Source organism: Tubulanus polymorphus, chromosome 11 (assembly GCF_964204645.1).
Source record: "Tubulanus polymorphus chromosome 11, tnTubPoly1.2, whole genome shotgun sequence".
Taxonomy (NCBI): Eukaryota; Metazoa; Nemertea; class Palaeonemertea; order Tubulaniformes; family Tubulanidae; genus Tubulanus; species Tubulanus polymorphus.
In genome coordinates this window covers 7,963,627-7,983,098 of record NC_134035.1, presented here as the reverse complement: position 1 = coordinate 7,983,098, position 19,472 = coordinate 7,963,627, and the positions used below count along the sequence as shown (strand labels likewise).

The following is a 19,472-nucleotide window of genomic DNA, read 5'->3' as shown; positions in this document are numbered from 1 at the left end:
AAACTTCATCAATTTATGCTGTTTTATTTGTCTTTGTTATGAGATTAGAACGAGTCCTGCAAATTACATTTTGCAGTTTTTTTTTAATGGTTCCTAGTCAGTAACCTGTCTATGGTTTAGTTTCACGATCGGATATTTTCACAAACCACATACAGCCCATCCGATTATAAAAAACTTGTGGTTTGTGAAAATATCCGATCGTGAAACTAAACCACAGACAGGTTACTGACTAGTCCCATAGAACTATAACGGATAGTTAACGTTATAGTTCTATGCTAGTCCGAATAGCATGAGTTCAGAGGGGTTCGAACCAACAGGACAATGTGTGGTGTATTGCGCAATGGCTCCCGGACTGGACGGTGCTGCCGTTGATCAGGCGGCGAACTTATCAAAATGGCCGCGCCCATGGCTAAGTGTTTTCGCGAAATAATACAGATAAATAAGATTTCTCGTCGTTCGCGGGATATAACCATAAATACCGGTAAGTGCCGTAAATTATTGAAGATATATGCAATATTTCTGACGTATTTTTCAGTAGCTTCGACCCGCAGTTTTTCTGTGAATTGACTTTTTACGCGGAATTTTTCAAAATATGCTCAATTAAAATTCACAGGCTATATTGAACGTATAATTGGCACAACCGGCTTGGCGGGAGTAGAGTAATATGCAACAATCAGAAATGTAAAAAGTGATAAAACTGAAAGAATTTCTACATTTACATCTGTACCTCACTCTGTCACTTAAAATACAATAAAATACTTAACCTATAAAGTACTATTCGTATTGTTGTATTTATTCTACTGCCGGTTAACACGGCTACACTACGATGCTTGTTAATGATCTGATTGGATTCAAATTCCACAATAAATTGAAATTTCCATTCTGATTTGAATCCCTAACATTGTAGAATCCCATACGTATTTTGAAGTCGATACACTGCATAGCCCATGATATGATCATCATCGGCTGAGTATGACCGTTAAATGTGTTCTGCGATCATTATTGGCCTGCTCAAATTCATGCATTCATCATTTTAGCCCTCTCCTCCACTGTCCTCCGGTCTCCATAACTCCGGTTATGCCAATAAATTAATTGATAATAGATTAGATTTCTGCTATTTTAGGTGGTGCCCCGGGTCCATTGCAAGATATAAAACTTCAGGAAAGCGCAGGAGGTTACACTTACCGGGATAGCAGTAAACCGCACTCTCCCATTCATAATAGATTCCTTTACTGGTAAGTTTAGAGCTTGAGAATTTGAATATAAAGATCCTATTTCTCTTTTGTGTCTTTGTCGAACTTTTTTAAAAGAAGTTGTGATCTGGTAAGTCTGTTAGTTTGTTGATCATGCTTTACGTCATTGGAAACTTGTTTTCCCAAGATGAACCCTATTGGATTTTTTTTCATTTAACCTGACTCATGGCAAGACTTAAACCTGCTTGTCTCTCAGCTTTGATAGAAATGTGACAGCATCTCACTGAGGTACTGAGGCTGTGAAGTCATACATCACCTAACCCATTACCCGTATAAGACCGGATAATTTTTGGTTTGATAATCGAGGAAATAAGCAGACATTAATTTTCTATGTCTGTGTTTCAGGCGTATACAAGATGATGTTGTTGAGTTCACCGAACAGTCGTTAGATTTGAACCTTCACGCGGCGTGCGTTCAGTTTCGTTTCGACGATACACCGGTACTCGGTAGCATCAGCATTTTCGAAACTCAGGCCGAAGTCGTCATTTTGGTGTGCACTGTGTCTAGCGTGCACAAACTTTTTTTCACTCATCCGACGAATATTCGTGCTCAGGTAAAAGAGTTAATCATTTCAAAAATCATTTCGATCATTTCTTATTTTTTATAACTTACCTACAGGCATATGAATGTCTATTCAGTAGCCTTGTTTGCCATATGTCTGACATATGGCAAATGAGGCTACTGAATAGACATTCATATGGTTTATTGACAGTCAATAAACCATTCAATTCTGACTAAATGAAGTTCCAATCCCCGTCCCGATTGATTTGTTGCTCAAGTTATAGAAATGAACTGATAACAAATTTAATTGAAGTTTACAAAAGTGACCCGGCCGCTGCGGAGAAACAAGGTATCAATTTTTCTGAAATGAATATTGCAGGAATTATCTCATGGTCACAGCGATGTTGATTCGACGGCTCGTTCGATATTCTTCGACGCGACGTCTGCTCGGTGCATGTCGCATTCCACGTTATCTAACGGCAGTTCGGCGTATCAGGTGCATTCGTGCGCATCGCTTCTCGTGTCTAATGGCAGCGCTTTATTCTCATTGGCGACAAACTCTGGTAGTATCCTACTTGTGAGGATGCCGGCTAATCCTCAAGGTAATTATCCATCATCATGTTATGAGACCAGGGGCGGATCCATGGACCACTGTCGAGGGTAGCACAACTTATAAAAAGGGCATTTTGAAATAAAAAGGGCATTCTGAAATTTTGAAAATCTGCTCTTTGTAGCAAATTCCAAGCAATTAAAGTCCTGACGCAAAGTGCTTTCTTAATTCTAGCATTTCAACTGCATTGAGATGTAGTTTCCAGGTAATAAAGACAAAGTCTTGAATGATTATGTGCTCTTTGTTTGAAATTATCTACCTCGTCCTTTGAAAAAGTGCCCTTTTCTACTTTGGACATGAACAAAAAGCCACAAGATTACCGCAACGGCAGCACGTGCCTACGGTGCTATCATCTGAATCCGCGCCTGGAGACTCTGCCCTGACATGAACGCGGTTTACTGAATCGATCCATTCCCAAAAAGGAAGGCATCAGGACATTTATTTCACTTGAACTATTGTATGTATTATCTACAGATGGAGTGATACAGGTTGAACTGAAAGAATCATCGATGATGCAGCGTCTCTGGACGGGTTTGGTTCCGAGTGTTATAAGGTACCGGTAGCTATTTCTTAATGAATGATATCCCCAGCACAATGTAACAGGAGATAGTTATGGTTTCATCTGTAAAGTTTGCATTACCGCGATAAATTGAAAAAATTATATTTATATGTATGCCATATTGATGGGATTGGGGGACACTAAGCGTTTGTTTCTTATATGTGGGGCCAAAAGTTTGATGCAAAAAAATATGCAAGTTGATAGAAAATAAACTAGAATGGAGTTTTCCCGTTGTTACGCACGCCTTTTAGTGCGATGGCGGATGGTAGGATAGCGCCCTCATTTGATATCGGCTGTAATACATTATAGAGGCAGCCAGGAAACGAGCAGCGATGTCGTATTGAGTATGTGTTTATATCCGGTTGGTTCTGATGTGTTGATTTTCGCCGTTTGTAAAGACCATAAAATACGTATCTGGTCGACGTTGGTGAGTATAAATACGACTCTAGTCTCGTGAGATTTTGCGATCTTATTTCAATCGAGTTTTGTTAGCACCCTCGAAAGATATTGTAAGAACGATTCTTACTTACTGCGTATTTTTTAGACGTGCGAGTGTTTGTCAGCTGTAGATATGTTGGAATATGTATCGGGTAACTCTACTGATGCTAGTTCTTTACTTCTTGGCGGTGAGTAAAGCTGCGATCACTCACGAGTACTTTATTAAGCCCATGCCAAATAAGGCCCGAAACAACTGTCCACACGAGTGTCTAACGAGTCAGATTATTGCGTGTGAATTGCTACAGGTTCCGGAAGTGACCCTCTTTGTTAAGCATAGTTTACTATGGAGTGAGTGGTTACGTGAGAACACGTTCTCTAATGAGGAACTGGCCAAATTTGACTCGGGCCTGGTTCGTGCCGATTTGGCTCCGTGTGATCGCGGCTTATGTTTCAGTGAATGCTTGTTTCCATTGATCGATGTTAATCTACGTCATACAATTGAAATTTCACATCAATGTCAATGTCATATTGTAAAGTTACAATACTTGGCAACCATTCTAACTGATCTAAAGAACATTTAACACCCATCTTTAAGATGGGCTAGGTGCAGATCAAACAATGAGCGTTGAGAAATATTTTAAATATCACCTAAATTTATGTAAATTACCAAACGAGCCCGACACCAATAGGCCTCCATAAGTCCCTGATATTGATGATGATGATGAATGTCATATTATTTGATAATTTCAGCTCGTGGTCACATTATTAAATGCGCATCTGTATCAGTGAATGGACCTCCTCTGATTGCTGTATTTCTCAGTTTCTCCGATCATTGCCAGGTTTGATTGTTTACTAATTTCGGAATAGTTTTTTTATGAAAGATTAATTGTTTTGAACATCAAATTGCATAGAACCATTTGAAGACTGACTCTAATAATTGCAGCAATGAGTCGTTAAAATGGAGTTAATCGTGAAAATATTTCGCCCTCAATGTTCATGACAGGGTGATTATAGAATGTAGATCAGAGAATTTATCTACCAAAACGATGTTTTGTGACAGCACATGCTCCGCTCAACTGTAGTAGTTGGCACTCATCTCTCATCGGTTCATTAGTCGTGCTGAAAATACGATGACAAACTAAATTTCCTCTCGCTTTTATTACGTAGACCTCAAAAACCCACACAGTTGATGATTATGATTCATTTCAGTTTTTCACCAAAATTGCATGGAATTAACAAAGCAAAAACTGTTAGAAAGAATATTGAATGTCGTATTTGTTTTTCATTGCAGTTTTGTATCGTTCAGCCAGCATTGACAGAAGGAAGGTACCATCTGAAACATGTTTCTAACTTATTCTCGCCAAATGTAAGTAAAATGTTTGTTCTTTTGGTAGCAATTTCCTCACACAGTTTATGCGTGTCATTCATTTCATGTCCTGGTCTGGAGAGGATCAAGGGGGCCTTAAAAGGAGACTTCTCTTATCTCCTCAATAAGGCCATAATTTTGTTGAATTAATGTAAAACAAAGGCGAAATGCAGTCAGAAATTCTGGAAAGGGGAGCGGCCTTCGTTATCAATTTACCCAAAATATGACCCTCCGATTATGTCCCTGGATATCCACTCCTGCGGATTTGTTCGGTCTAAAAAACTAGTTAAAAAAAAATAATTTTCTTCTTTCATTCAGGAAGATTTAGTAGATTTTGTACTGACTGCTGACAGTCTATGGTCTGTATGGATGAACAGTGAGGGCGAAACGTTTTCACGTTACGTGACAATTTATCCGTTAGTATCTATTTATGAGAGTTCACTATTCTAGGATGACTATTTTCGAGGATTCAAATGAGCGATTTCGAAAACAGTATCTCTGGGAGTATTTTCATTCTAAAATGACTACTTCCCCTTTGCAGAGAAGGAAATTGGAAACAAGTTCATCTAGAACCGTCGGAGGACAGTGAACTGATTATTCCACCGAACGTTGACCCACGTCAAGCTTACATTCAACAGCTTTTTGCACCCGGGAAATTCTCCAGTCACGCCATTTATAAAGCGTTAAACGTAAGTTATTTCCAGGGATTAACAGTGGTTGTCATCAAATGAGATATGCTAGAAAAACACGCGATATAATTTTGAAGATTTATTAAACACTGAAAAAGAAGGAATCTATCTGATGATGGCTGTTAATGTCTGTTTCAACCTGACTTGAGAGCATTGCGAGTGGCCTAGCTCGCTCATTTTTGGTAGTACATAACTGAGAAAGGTCTTAATTTGACCAGAAAGGACAGGCAGTCGACCTAAATCATCATTTTTAATCCATTAGAAACTTTATTGAAGGATATCCAAAAAGTGTTCACTGAAAGGGGTTAAATGAAGAGAAGTGACTCCATGATTTGAAAGTTTAACAATATGTTTCCATGCCTACGTACCAAACATCAGTTGGTAGGCATGGAGATGTATTGTTAAACTTTCAAATCATGGAGTCTCTTTTCTCTCAGGAACCCCTCTCAATGCAGACTTTTTGGATATCCTTCAATACAGTTTAAAGTGGATTAAAAAACAATATTTTAGATCAGCTGCCAGTTCTTTCTGGTCCTAATAAGACTTTTTTCAGGTATGTACTACCAAAACTGACTGAGCTAGGCCACCTGGAATGCCTCAAGTCAGGTTGAAATAGACATTAGTCAATAGACAAAACTATGTGACCTTCAGTTTGAATAAATCATCGAAACTATATCTATCTTGTAAATAAGGGACGATATAAACATGGATTCGAGTGTTTTATATTTTTTATAGATTTACCGTCGTTCGTCGTCTGAAGCAAACTTAACGTCCGAACACAATGTTTCCATGACAACGCTGAAGGAAGACGTCATGTTAGTCGTTGAGAATGAGGTTTGTGAAATATTTTCGTACCGAGTGAAATGATGATATTGGTGATGTTTCTCATTGATATTTATTGGTTGGAAATATCACTAGGCCGAGGCATCGATTTAGGAAGTCAACGTCTAGTCAAGTTATACAGTACATCTGTTTACCAAGTTCGATGCCACCCTGGTAATACAGTGCTGCCCCCCAGTTGCTGCATGAATGTACTGTAGGTTGGCACTAGAGCAAAGTCAGTCTTAGTTTGAAATTGACCAATGAGGAAGCTGAGTTTGTTCACATTGCCAGCCAATCAGGAACTGTGTCATTCCCTTGTGCCGGAGGGCAAATATGGTATCTACAGTAACTGTAAATAGGAAGTAACAGCTACAAATATACTCATAGCGGCACTGGTGACAGAATCGGAATTACCAGTTTAGTCGTAGCCGGCAGCAGATCAATGAAATCAAACTGGTTTATGATAAATGTGGCTCAAACATCATTAAGTTTACATATCATATATAGGTGAACCATAAATGATATCCGAACAAGATCAAAATTCAGATTTAACTGATCCGGATTAAGCAGGGCCTTTCCTAATAAACTTGTTCCCGATCAAATAAATGTCATTATCAAGCGTTGTGAGTTTTTTCAATTTGATGTTCTATTTCAGATACAAATGGCTGCTAGTGAATATGAACTGGCAGAAGATGAATACTACCACTTGCAGATTCAGCACTGGGGCAAATTCTATTCCAGTTGTGTCCAGTACCAAGAGGTTAGTTTTTCCTAAGGTCGGAAGGTTTCTAGACCGGTACATTGGACATGTTACACTGTCGGATAATATTTCAAATCATTTTTTAAAGTTTCTCTGATTTATAATCATCGACAGTGTGCCAGTAAATGTGTGGGTATCTTCGCCGATAGTCTAAGCGGTTTTGTAAGCTTGGTGAAGAAGAATAGCCTGTCGGTATTACGACCTTGTGATCTGTCCGAGACGCTCGCGTTTGCATTACCCGGCTCGCTTTCAAGTCACGACCTCGAGACAATGCACATCTTGATATCAGGTACAGTAGAACTAGTTTAACGTTTTCGGCCATTTGCGTAAAGTTGTTTAGTAATTGTTTTGAATCGTCGCCATGGTTTTACTTTGTAGAACCTCAATATCAGACGGATTTGATAAATCTTGTCGATTGCGTCAAGGTCATCGGGTCGCAAATGAATTATGACATCATCAGCACGTTTGAGCAAGAACTTTGCCAATTGGAAGATCCCGCGTCGCTTTCCCACCAAGTAGTGGCTGCTTTGCTGCCTCAAGGAAGGTATGTTACCTCTGCGTAATGCGTCAAATGAGAAAATCCTTTTGCCCGATTTCTCAAGTCAAAGTTCTTCAATTTCGACCTAAATCCTCGGCCTAGATGCTACCGTAACTAATGTATTGAAAATGAGGCACCATTCCTGGACAAATTTTAGAATAATGCCACCGTTATTTGTCCCCACATCTATTAAACTGGATCCTATTGTTGTCACAAATCAGCTCTGTACGATGCCAATATATGTTTTGAATATATTTCTAGCAACACTGATACGAGCATCTTAATGAAAGAAATATCGTTGAAGATTGAAAATATCAACAACCTGCTCGAAGCGTTCGATCACGTACTGCAAGGCCTCGACGTTACCAACAATGAGAGTAAATCTCAACCGAACGGTGACAATAGCTACGACGATCCTTCTTGGCTGATCAACGCGTCGTCTAAATTATACTCGAGTGATTTGGCTACGGCGTTGATAACTCGTAGTCTGATGCAGTTGATCGATACGCGTTTTGAGTTCGCCAGAGATTTGTTGATCCTGCAAGCCGTCCTCGCATTTATCGGAGGGCAAGTAAGTATTTTTGAATAGAGCTTAATAACCCTTTCAAGTTCATGTTCATTTATCTCATAGAAAAGAACATGTACAACATAATGATATTCACCGCGCGTTCTCCGCCCTTTATTCTGTTCACCTCTAGTGCGATGTATCCATGTAATTGTTTATTAGGTAAATCTATTAAAAAATGGCAGCACCTGCGATTGTGAAATATTAGTAATTAATGGGTAGATACCGCAAAGCATGGTGTATCCATTATTCACCGAAATGCGGTGGAAATACCAAAATATTCTCTGTCAATATAGGGTGGGAAACTGTCTTCAATGAAAGGGTTTTGATGTTCTCATACTTTGTTTTATGCGTGAGAATAAGCTTATACTGTCTCTACCCGACAAGTGTTGAAATAAACTTATGATTATTTTAATTCATTTTGCTGTAGTGTGGACTAAGGATGGTTGACTGTAATCACCTGCTGTCTCATTGTATACCGCGCACGTCTGTGCTGGTGAGAGCTTACTATCTAATGTCGTGGATGAGTAAAACTGTCGCGACTGTTGTGCCTTCTAATACTGTGTAAGTATGCAATGATAGACTACATTGCGTTAGACAGATTTCTTTCGCTACCGGTAACCTTTAAAGCTTACTATCAAAACAATCTGCTGCCGTATCCAGAAATTAATGTATGATTTGTCCAGATAATTGTCCTTTTGAATTTACTTGAAATTGTGACCATATTTTCTTATATCAATTTCAGAGAATTCAACCTTCGCGCGATGGCCGCGTTAGATTTGTCTGACGGACAAAGCACAAATATGTCCGATGATATCAGTGAGTATTTATAGAAAATGATTCTTGGTTCTATAAATTATCATCAGGATAGTAATAATTGATGTTTACGTAGCGCAGAAATCCTAATCAGTAAGGCGTGCGTGCACTCGTTGTTGTTGGTATCATTACCCCTGGTCTATATCTCTTAACTGACTGGTTGATGTATTGGGTTCCAACCTATGAACTGGCATCACTGAGTCGAATGCTCTAACCACTCGCCCGCACAGCTCATTTCCTGAATTTCCGTCTCTTATAATTTTTTTTGGAATTAATTTCATCTTTGCAATAGTCATATACATTTATTTTCTAATGATTGTATTTAAGGTGCGAGAAATCCGAGTTTGTTGGAGCTATTTTTACGTGGAATCGGAAGCACGGTTATTGGTACGAGAAACATTGCGTCAAGAAATGGTCAAGATCCGGCTGTCGTTTGGACACGAGCTTTACCATTCCTGTATCCTTTCACTTTGTTGTAACACACTTGTCTACACGAGCTTTCGGTGAGAGCCAATGGAACCTTGCCTAGGAAGGATGATTGGTTTCATCAATATTACCCGGGGTAGGCAAGGGCTATCTTACACACCTTTGGAAAAAATGAAATGGACCTGACATTGTAGGTATTTCTAATTGCTTCACGTCATCCTTAACATTGCTTCGTAGTTGGCCTCTGAGCGGTGATTTGACATTCCCCGAGTTTATGGTGTCGAAATGCCAGTTTGTACAGTTGCAAGAGTACGTGCGTTTATTAGCTGACTGGTGTCCGTGGAACAATGCAGGTCGTGTTTTCTTGTTAGGACAGGCTTATCTCAATACGGGGTAAGATTTCGTGATATCGTGTGGTATGTTGATTTTCTGATGTCAGCGAGATGAGTCAATAAGAAAACTAACTTGAAAGTTTATCGACGCCTTAAGAAATAACGCGTGTTGTTTATATAGTCGACAATGAATAATTAATATAGTATGGAGGATCATTAATAGTTATTTTGGATTTGAATATATCGATAATTGAATTGACCGGCAACCAGTCTGGCCCCGACATATGACAAAGTGCATATCCTCTCAAAAATAATTACTAAAATTTATCAAATATGAAATAAGAGTTATGGAATATATTTGAAAACAAAATAATTGCCAAAATTCACAATTGTAATAGTTGTTATTTTGAAATACCAATATTGATTGCGTAGTGCACATTGACTCAGATAGAAATTTCGTTTTGTAATGGTTATTATGGCGTCAAAAAAGTAATACATAACTATATGAATGAAGAACTAGTGAATGTTGTAGTCGAAAGTGAGGGGTAATAGAATAAGATTAGATGATACTGAATTAGATGTGTCTGAATGGTATAATGACAGAAAGGCAACAATAGGCAAAACTGGCGGTATTGAGAGGGTGTTATAACAAGGTTTAACTGTGGTTTTTTCGTTGCCAATCACGGTTGGCCTCAGTCTGCAACCCGTCTTACCATGATAATATTTCTTACTTCTATTCAGAGAATCGACGAAGGCTTTGAATTGTTTCCTTGAAGCGGCGCACAGTATTCCCAACGACGAATTTCTCACAGTTAAACTGCTACAAATAGACTTAGAAGCTTCATTGAGTTTAACGCAAATACAGGTCATTTACTATCTAAAGGTACGTGGTGTCTTACAATAACCCAGGGGTGTCCCCAGCCAGAATCTTTTTGCAGTTCATTTTGAAAAAAACTGGATGTTCTAGTTTGAGTTTTAATACGTGTAATGTCTTTTCCATTTTAAACGAAAATGAAATCTATCGAACAGTCTTTCCATCGTTAAAACATCTATACGAAATAGCATGTAAATGTATAAATATTGTAAATGCCACTTAAAATACCACCAAAAACAATGTTGCATTATTAAAAGCAGACCTTTTGTCTAACTTAGGGAACCCCAAACTCCTTTGCGTAAATCCCGATAACGCTAGGAAGGCATTAACGCAAACGATTTTTTTATTGTTCTTGTATTTCAGACATATTTCATTGTTATGTCTCACTTCAGGTCATCAAATTATTCGAACAGTTTAATTACCCCGATATTGTCATATCCCTCACAACCGTTGCAATAGATGTCGCTGATTTGGAGGACAAAAATCTGGTGAGTGTATTACACAAAACTATTTCTCAACACCATGAGACATAGTTAGCGTTACAGTGCTCGGTCAAATGGAATTTTCCTTTCGGAAACTTTGCAGTATACTTTTTCTGGTCATTCCACCTGATGATGGATGTTAGCAAAGATGAATTTTGCACAAAAAAAATCCTGGAAAAACTCCTGGAGAATTTGGATATGTTATTGGCCATATGTTTCATTATCGATACAGGATTTGTGAATGATAAAATCATAACATCTAAAACGAAGTAGTTTCTCTACCCTCCCTGCATAATGACTGTTATATTTTGTACGGTATGTTTTGATATCTAATCCAGCCGACATTGTGGTCGAAGAAATTCAAGCATCATTTAGAACTGGGTCACAACGACGAAGCATACTCGGCGATGATCGATAATCCAGATGGAGACAGGTAGGTCTTCATTAATTCTGCATTGTAAGTGCCAATTTGGATTCACTTCTACATTTAGTGGTTAGAATTTGACTTAACAGTTAAAACATCGAAAATGAATCAGTTTACACTCAACTGTCTAATCCTAACTGAGCTTTTTCCAATGTTTTACCTCAAGAGTCAAATAATCTTAAATGAGAACTATGGAACTGGGGACAGTTTCATAATTCTCGGTTAGAATTTGACTCTTAGGGTTAAAACAGAAATGAACTAACTCCACACTTAAACTCAAGGAAGTCTCACAGTTAAATGTTAACGGAAACGTTATTTAAAACAGACTTCACTCATAATTCGCGACTATTTCTACCTCGTCATAACTGTAGAACTGGATCCAGGGTGTTAATGAATTTTCTCTTACCCTACTACAGGTACGTGAAGAACCTCGTGTTCTATCAGATATTATTATAGTTATTACCATTTATTTTTCAGACGTAAGGACTGTTTACGACAGTTTCTCGTTATTTTGTGTGAACGGAACCAGTTGAAAGCTTTAGTCGAGTATCCGTATATCGACATGGAGGAAGATGTGAGTAGAGTACCTACATACGATTGAGGACAACACGTATATCAAATGAACCATCTCTAAAAGATCTATTTCCGATTCGAAATAAGCTCGATGCCTTCATTTGATACATAGATAATTTGAATATACATGTATTGTGTTTATTTTCATCAATATGGAAAAATGATGAAATGGACTCACACTAGTCACACTCCTTTATCTTTATGAACAGAGACTCGTGATGTTAATCAAATATTCCTTAATCTTCGTCCAGTATCATACACTAAGTATCGAAGTTATTCCTAGGGGTAAATTCTCAATCTGGGTGACAACCATCATAGTATCAATGAGAAACCATGGTTATAACTGATAAATTTCAAAATCTTCCCAGGGATTATTTTGCTTCCACACTTTTGAAACCCAGCCTTGATGTTTCAGGTAGAATCTTTGCATCGATCTCAACCGTTTTTTGAATTGCACTTCAGAATAAATCTCGGAAAATGAATATTTGCTGTTAATGTTCAATATATGATGTCTGCTTTCACATGATTGGTTAGAATATCTGCCATGTTCTTGTTGTTGTAGGTTGTCTCTATAATGGAATCTCGAGCTCGATCTGTTGATCTTATGACTCATAATTACTACGATTTGTTATATTCGTTCCATGTATTGAGAGGAAATTATCGCAAAGGTACCTTAACTTAATGCAACTCGATTTTTACTCCACGCGGATTGAAACCAAAAACTTATTCCTGATGCCTTTAGCTCTTTATAGTGTCATATTTCATTGAAGTCTGTGAAAAGTATACTTTGGGAAGGGATCTTCAACATTTTTCGATTCATTCTTTTTATCATAGTCACCATTCACGAGTAGGCATAGTGTCCCTTGTCCCTGGATCCCTAGATTAGTTATCTTCTGAAAAGACCAGTTCAGAAACCAGCAGGGTTCTTGCGGATTAGGGAATATCAGTGATTTAGGATCTCAAATTCCCTGTGTACTAGTTACTAGTATATAGGAAACTCTTTATTATGCCCCGGCTCAGCTTTAGTTGAGAGGGGCATATAAATTTACCCCTGTCTGTATACGCCGCCTCCACCTCCGCCTCCGCAAGTGACATTAACAGTCTAGAGGCCGTAATTGTTGACCGATTGTTTTAAAACTTGGTACACAAGTAGGATATCACTTGGTGTAGAACTCTATTTAGAATTGGGTCGATTCGATTTAAATTATGGCCACCAGGGGCCGACATGAAAAACGATGTAACAGCCTAGAGGCCGTAATTGTTGACCGATTGTTTTAAAACTTGGTACACAAGTAGGATATCACTTGGGCCAGAACCCTATGTAAAATTGGGTCGATTCGATTTAAATTATGGCCACCAGGGGCGGACATGAAAAACGACGTTAACAGCCTAGAGGCCGTAATTGTTGACCGATTGTTTTAAAAATTGCTACACAAGAAGATATCACTTGGGCCAGAACCCTATTTAAAATTGGGTCGATTCGATTTAAATTATGGCCACCAGGGGGCCGACATGAAAAACGACGTTAACAGCCTAGAGGCCGCAATAGTTGACCGATTGTTTTAAAACTTGGTACACAAGTAGGATATCACTTGGGCCAAAACCCTATTTAAAATTGGGTCGATTCGATTTAAATTATGGCCACCAGGGGGCCGACATGAAAAACGACGTTAACAGCCTAGAGGCCGCAATAGTTGACCGATTGTTTTAAAACTTGGTACACAAGTAGGATATCGCTTGGGCCAGAACCCTATTTAAAATTGGGTCGATTCGATTAAAATTATGGCCACCAGGGGGCCGACATGAAAAACGACGTTAACAGCCTAGAGGCTGCAATTGTTGACCGATTGTTTCAAAAACTTGGTACACAAGTAGGATATCACTTGGGGTAGAACTCTATTTAGAATTGGGTCAATTCGATTTAAAATATGGCCACCAGGGGGCCGACATGAAAAACGACGTTAACAGCCTAGAGGCCGCAATTGTTGACCGATTGTTTTAAAACTTGGTACACAACTAGGGTATCACTTGGGGTAGAACCCAATTTAGAATTGCAAGTCATCTTATTCTTCTAAACAAAGGCAAATGCTTAACTTATGCCACAATAGTAGCAATGCAATCTATGGGTATATATGTATATCGACGTGAAAGTCTGATTAATGAATTAAAATTGTACCAGGTACCTATGTTCTTAAATCAGTGATATGACATTATTCTTGTTTATAGCTGGGAGTGTAATGTATGAATACGGAATGCGACTGGGTCAAGAAGTGCCTAATTCTAAAGGTATCCAGTCACAAGCTCGATGTTATCTCGCGGCGATGAATGCTTTACGATTAGTCGATGAAAAATACGCTTGGATCGCTACTCCATCGAACATCATTGAGGTATGATTTATTCAATAGTCAAGGTGCAGGGTTGTCAGTAATTTTGACAATGGAAACGCTACTTTTCGCGGCGTAGTTTCACAGTCATCGTTTAACTCACAGTTTGTGGAGCGGTGTGACCGAATGGTTAGAGCGTTCGGCTCTGGGAAGCCAGGTCATGGGTTCAAGCCCCGTACATTGCCGTAGTGTCCTCGGCAAGACACTTATCCTCATTGCCTCTCTCCACCCAGGAGTAAATGGGTACCTGGTCTAATAGATGACTCCTGAGTGCCTAGCAGCTGCTCGGATGTTACCTCTCCCCAGGGAGAGATGACTGATACATGGAATAGAGTTATAGGCTGGGGGTAATAATACCAAGTTTGGAGCGCATTTGAACTGACTCTAGTTTGGATACCTGCGCTATATAAATGTCAATTATTATTATTAACTCCAAAACTTTAAATCTAACTTTATTTTGGATTTTGGAGCATGTGATTGTTAGATGAAATACCGGGTACAGGTATAAGGAGAAAGAAATAGGAAGAGTCACAAGCTGAACTCTTAAAAGAGGCCTTATGCCATTGACAGAGAAAAACATTCCACAGATCTGAAATTGTTAGATTGGCTCTATAACTAAGATGAGCTTTGACTGGTCTTAGATATAAGTCATTGACTGGAACCGGCCACTGAGCCGTATTTTGATCATGCAGTGTAACTGTTGCAATCAATCGACCATGGCATGTATTGCGTAATCACCATTCGTTTTGTATTTAATAGAATGATGGTGACAAATCCCCAAAACGTTCTAGCGATGGTGAAGAATTTCCAGCCCGTTTCTGTAAGTTCAACATTTACTGGTATACAATATTTTTGTTTTGTTAGAAGATATTTTGCGACATATCTCTCTGCACAGGAGAGTGTAATTCATATTCAGTCATTTTGCACATTCATTTTATATAATGGTAGTCAAACTTCTACAAAAACCGTGAATGTGGTTTTCTGTTGAGATGAATTGTAACGTATTACTTCCAGTAAAAAGACGTTTAGATGTTTTGGAATTGGCTGATATTGAGAAGGATTACATGTTGATACAATGTCGTTTGGAGTTGATACAAAAAGATCCGAACCCTTCGTACAGGACTGGTGAGTTTTGACTTGAAATATTTACCTATAAAAAACATTAACCGGGTTATTGAGAAGTCTTTTTTTAATGGTTTAGTACTTGATGTTCAACCTGTGGAACAGGGGGCTCTTTTATCTGTAAATTGAGTATATTTCTGTAATTATTTGCTATTGTTGAGAATAAGAAAATACGCCCTAATCTTGAACTCGCTTCATCGAAAGGTTGATATGTATGGTGTTTATCTTATGAGTGCCAGTTATGGTGATCCAAAAAACCCTTAGTGACACAATCAGAACTCCCTTAATATGCCTGAAAGGCCAAACCGCTGTTTGTTTAATAAACAGTTAGTTTCATCCTTGGTTGATAAATTGCAATGGGGCACCCGCAGTGCTACTGTGGCAATCGAGGATTCCACTCATGGCCGGTGAGGATCCGTTCGCTAGTATATAGTTGGTCGTCCGCGTTCAATTTCCTTCTACATTTCAATTAAATCTAAATGAACTTTTCTCTTAAATGAATCAATTATTTATGAAAACTATATTGATATTTGATTGGAAGAATGAAAGTATTTGGTGAGTCCTGTGATAGTATATGGATTCAGGAGTCTAGAAATCCAGTTCAAAGTTCGTTGAAAATGAACTAATTTTGATAACGAGCAACCTATTGCATTTCACGCCATCTAGCGGAATAGCTGGTTTTGCGGGTACCCCATTATTTGGTTATTTATCGTTTTCACTGATCGGCTGATTACCCTGATACCTCTGGTCATCAGCATTAAAAAAATTCCGGAACAAGGCTTAGCAAAGGGATGTTTCTTTGATGGAGAATGTTGCTGATTGAGCATGGGCCTGGTTGAACTGCTGCGCTACTCTGAGCAGTTCCAATCACACTTTTCCCTTGACCGAACTATATCACGATCACTGTACTTGGTGAAGATTTTGCAGTAGCGGCAGCTATAAGTAACCGTGCCGATATGTTCCATTCATTAGGTCCGACGCCATCTGCTGATGAGATGACTGGTCTGTTAGTGACGGCTGGACTGTTCGATCAGGCGGTGAAACTATGCCAGAAATTCGATATGAAATTGGACGTCGTCTTCGAGGGTTTGACGTCGTGGTGCGTGTGGCTGGCGCAGGGCGCTAAACAGTTGACATCGCACACGGCCGATATATTCACAACGCACAGCGACATCTCTGACTTACATACAACTAAAGAGTTGAGGTAAGTTCAGACTTATAGCAGAACGACAACGAATATTTCTTCCTCCTATCTTCCGAGTATTTATTATGATGTATGAAATATTTTAAAATAAAGCTTCGTAATCCCCTTGAATATTATAAGTCAATGCGTAAATTGATTTTCAGTGATATCTTTACCTTACACCGAGTGGGAAAGTCTTTTCTCGATATTTGATGACCTATATTTAGATTCGGGAGCTTAGAATTTGCACTTAGAATTTTATTGCAAGTGCATTGATTTTCACTATATAAATCTGAGTGTTTGTTGCGTCATCTCGGGTGTGCCATGGACAATTCTAATTTCATTTACTATTCATTCATCTCACCTCTCGAATCTTGGCTATTTGCTCTTTAAATTGCAATTAAGTCTGGATTATTCTTTAGAAAATATCAAAGACCTTTTCACAGATTTCCGAATTTGAAAAACCTGCTTTTATCGAAAGGTCATTGCTTATCGATGTAGTTGATATTATAAGTTAAACACATGTACGGATTCATTTTCTATGTTTTGTATACTTTTTCCAGCGCTTCGGATCAATGTTGGCAAATACTGCAAAAATATCTCGAAAATTATGAAGAACAATCATCGACCCGTTACCATAGATGTGTCGTCAATAAACTTCTATTGCAAGCCTTCGCTCTACCCTCGTGGCTCATCAATTCATACAAGGTATCATTGTTTTCAAAAAGAAATAGAACGGATAAACTTTATTTAGAAATTGTCACAAGGCAATGATTAAAAAACAATGTATAACAACTGTATCATCGGGTGAAAATCAGTAATGGTCAAACGTCACAGTTACGTTGATGATTGGGTGCTATGCAATGATTTAATCTTTTCATCGGTTAAATCAGAGGCCATTTTCACGGAAGGACTTTTAATGTCAATAGTCATCATGATACAATACAATTGGAGCTTTAAGGAAGCTTCAATTTGTCTATGATATGGCCCCGATGATGTTGAAACAAAACATAAAACAGAGATGAATGATAATTGGTTCAATTGACTGATTAAATGTTAAGATTAAATCAGCAAGATTGATTTTTTCTTGGAGTTTACTTTTGGGTACACTTATGTTTGTTTTTTCTTCAGCTTCGAGATATGTCCCAGTTATTGAGACTTCTACTTGATTATGACTTGCTGGACGAATCGATTACTTTAGTAACGGAGTATATCGACGCCATACTCGGAAAAGGAAAAGAATATTTCGGACTGAATGTAAGTTTTCCATCAACTGAAAGACTTTAACTGAAAGAGGGTTTCACTGTTGATAATACTGATTAATTGAACATTTTCTTACATTTTTCAATGAGATGTTACTGAAAAAATTCAATTTGTTACTGATAGCACTTTTCAGAGGTTGGCAGCCCTGCTGATATTACATATAGATTACTACAAAGGGCTCAGTTGCGCATTCAAGGCTTAAATTAAAGACCAGTTTATAAGTTCATCATAGTGTGAGATTTAATCTAACTCTTTGAGACCAGCCATTTATTTGAAGACCACTTTTGGTCTCACATAAGCATGATTGCGCCACCAGTCTCTGATTATGACGATTCATTGCGATGAACTAATTGTTTTGCCAAATACAGATTTGTTTTGCGAGATGTAGTTATTCAATAATGAGGGTGAAATTGTTCTGCATTTATTTTAGTCATATCTACACGGTTCTGGACCACCGTGCAGTGTATGGTTACCGTACACCAGTATAGATCAGTTATATCATACTCTTGAAGAATCAGCTCATAGAAATGATCACATCGCCAAAGTGAGTAGCAATTTGATTTATTTCATTCCGAGCAATGGGGGAGGAGTAAGAAAATTGAAATAGCCCTCGTATTATATTATTCACTTCTACCATTTCATTTATCACTATTGACTACTAAATCGAATTCCTCTCCGATGCCAGAAAAAAACACTTCTCAGACTGCTGAAACTTGGAAATCTTCTTTTGTGGCAGAGTGCCTCCCTTTTAGATCACTCTCCTTGTCTCAAATTCTGGAAGGTAGTCCGTAAAGGCTCCTGGATCCACTGCTGTTGCTCTGTCAAAAATTGATTGATGTTTCTAGTAATCGCTCGCATCCAAATCTTACTTACCCGTCTCGATAGTAACCACGCTAGTCCAAAATGGTGACAGAATTGGAAGGTGTTATTTCATTATTTCAGCTCTACGAGAAATTGAACGATAAATTAACCGAGTATTTCGATATTCTCGACAAAGCGTCAAGCGATAAATTGACGTTGACTTTCTCAACGAATACCAGCGTTTTCGTGGCGTAACAATCAAAGCAGAAATAAATCAATTCGCATTTATATCATCGGTCAATTTTTGTAAATATTTGTGTAAAATATTCATTTCCATTCATAAATAAAAGAATATCATACCAGTTAAAAGTTGTTTTCTTTATTTTCGTTTCGGGCTAGTCTTCTATGAATTTGTTTATGGTCTGAACCTGTTTAACCAACGCAAGGAAAGGATGATGGAAATGCTTCACTGACCCTGATGGTGGTTTCTGATGCCACATAAATGGAGATGGACATCATCCTGTCTGGTTATACCATGCAAAACCTGTTTGTCAGATGTTTTCGAACATGGGACGATTAAAGTAATTAGAAAAAACGGCACAAAACATGACTCCTGCAGTAGTTAAGCTGATAATTCATCTTCAGTGGGCTTCACTACTGTACTATGACTGTAGGATGTCACCACCACAAA

The 19,472-nt window shown here is 38.3% G+C and overlaps 1 protein-coding gene across 1 annotated transcript; it reads left to right on the top strand.

Moving 5' to 3' along the window:
* The first annotated feature begins 393 nt into the window (after positions 1-393).
* Positions 394-19,112, top strand: LOC141912999 (nuclear pore complex protein Nup160-like). Its single transcript, XM_074804439.1, has 33 exons — positions 394-481; positions 1,124-1,235; positions 1,599-1,806; positions 2,134-2,356; positions 2,839-2,917; positions 3,233-3,350; positions 3,468-3,549; positions 4,112-4,200; positions 4,653-4,727; positions 5,046-5,143; positions 5,269-5,416; positions 6,152-6,250; positions 6,894-6,998; positions 7,113-7,287; positions 7,377-7,542; positions 7,798-8,107; positions 8,532-8,665; positions 8,847-8,920; positions 9,245-9,374; positions 9,581-9,736; positions 10,417-10,558; positions 10,942-11,037; positions 11,370-11,464; positions 11,933-12,029; positions 12,591-12,696; positions 14,255-14,415; positions 15,172-15,232; positions 15,427-15,537; positions 16,507-16,738; positions 17,281-17,425; positions 17,849-17,974; positions 18,411-18,524; positions 18,923-19,112. The coding sequence occupies exons 1-33, from the start codon at positions 394-396 to the stop codon at positions 19,034-19,036; spliced, it is 4,269 nt and encodes a 1,422-aa protein (XP_074660540.1). The 3' UTR covers positions 19,037-19,112.
* The last annotated feature ends 360 nt before the right edge of the window (positions 19,113-19,472 follow it).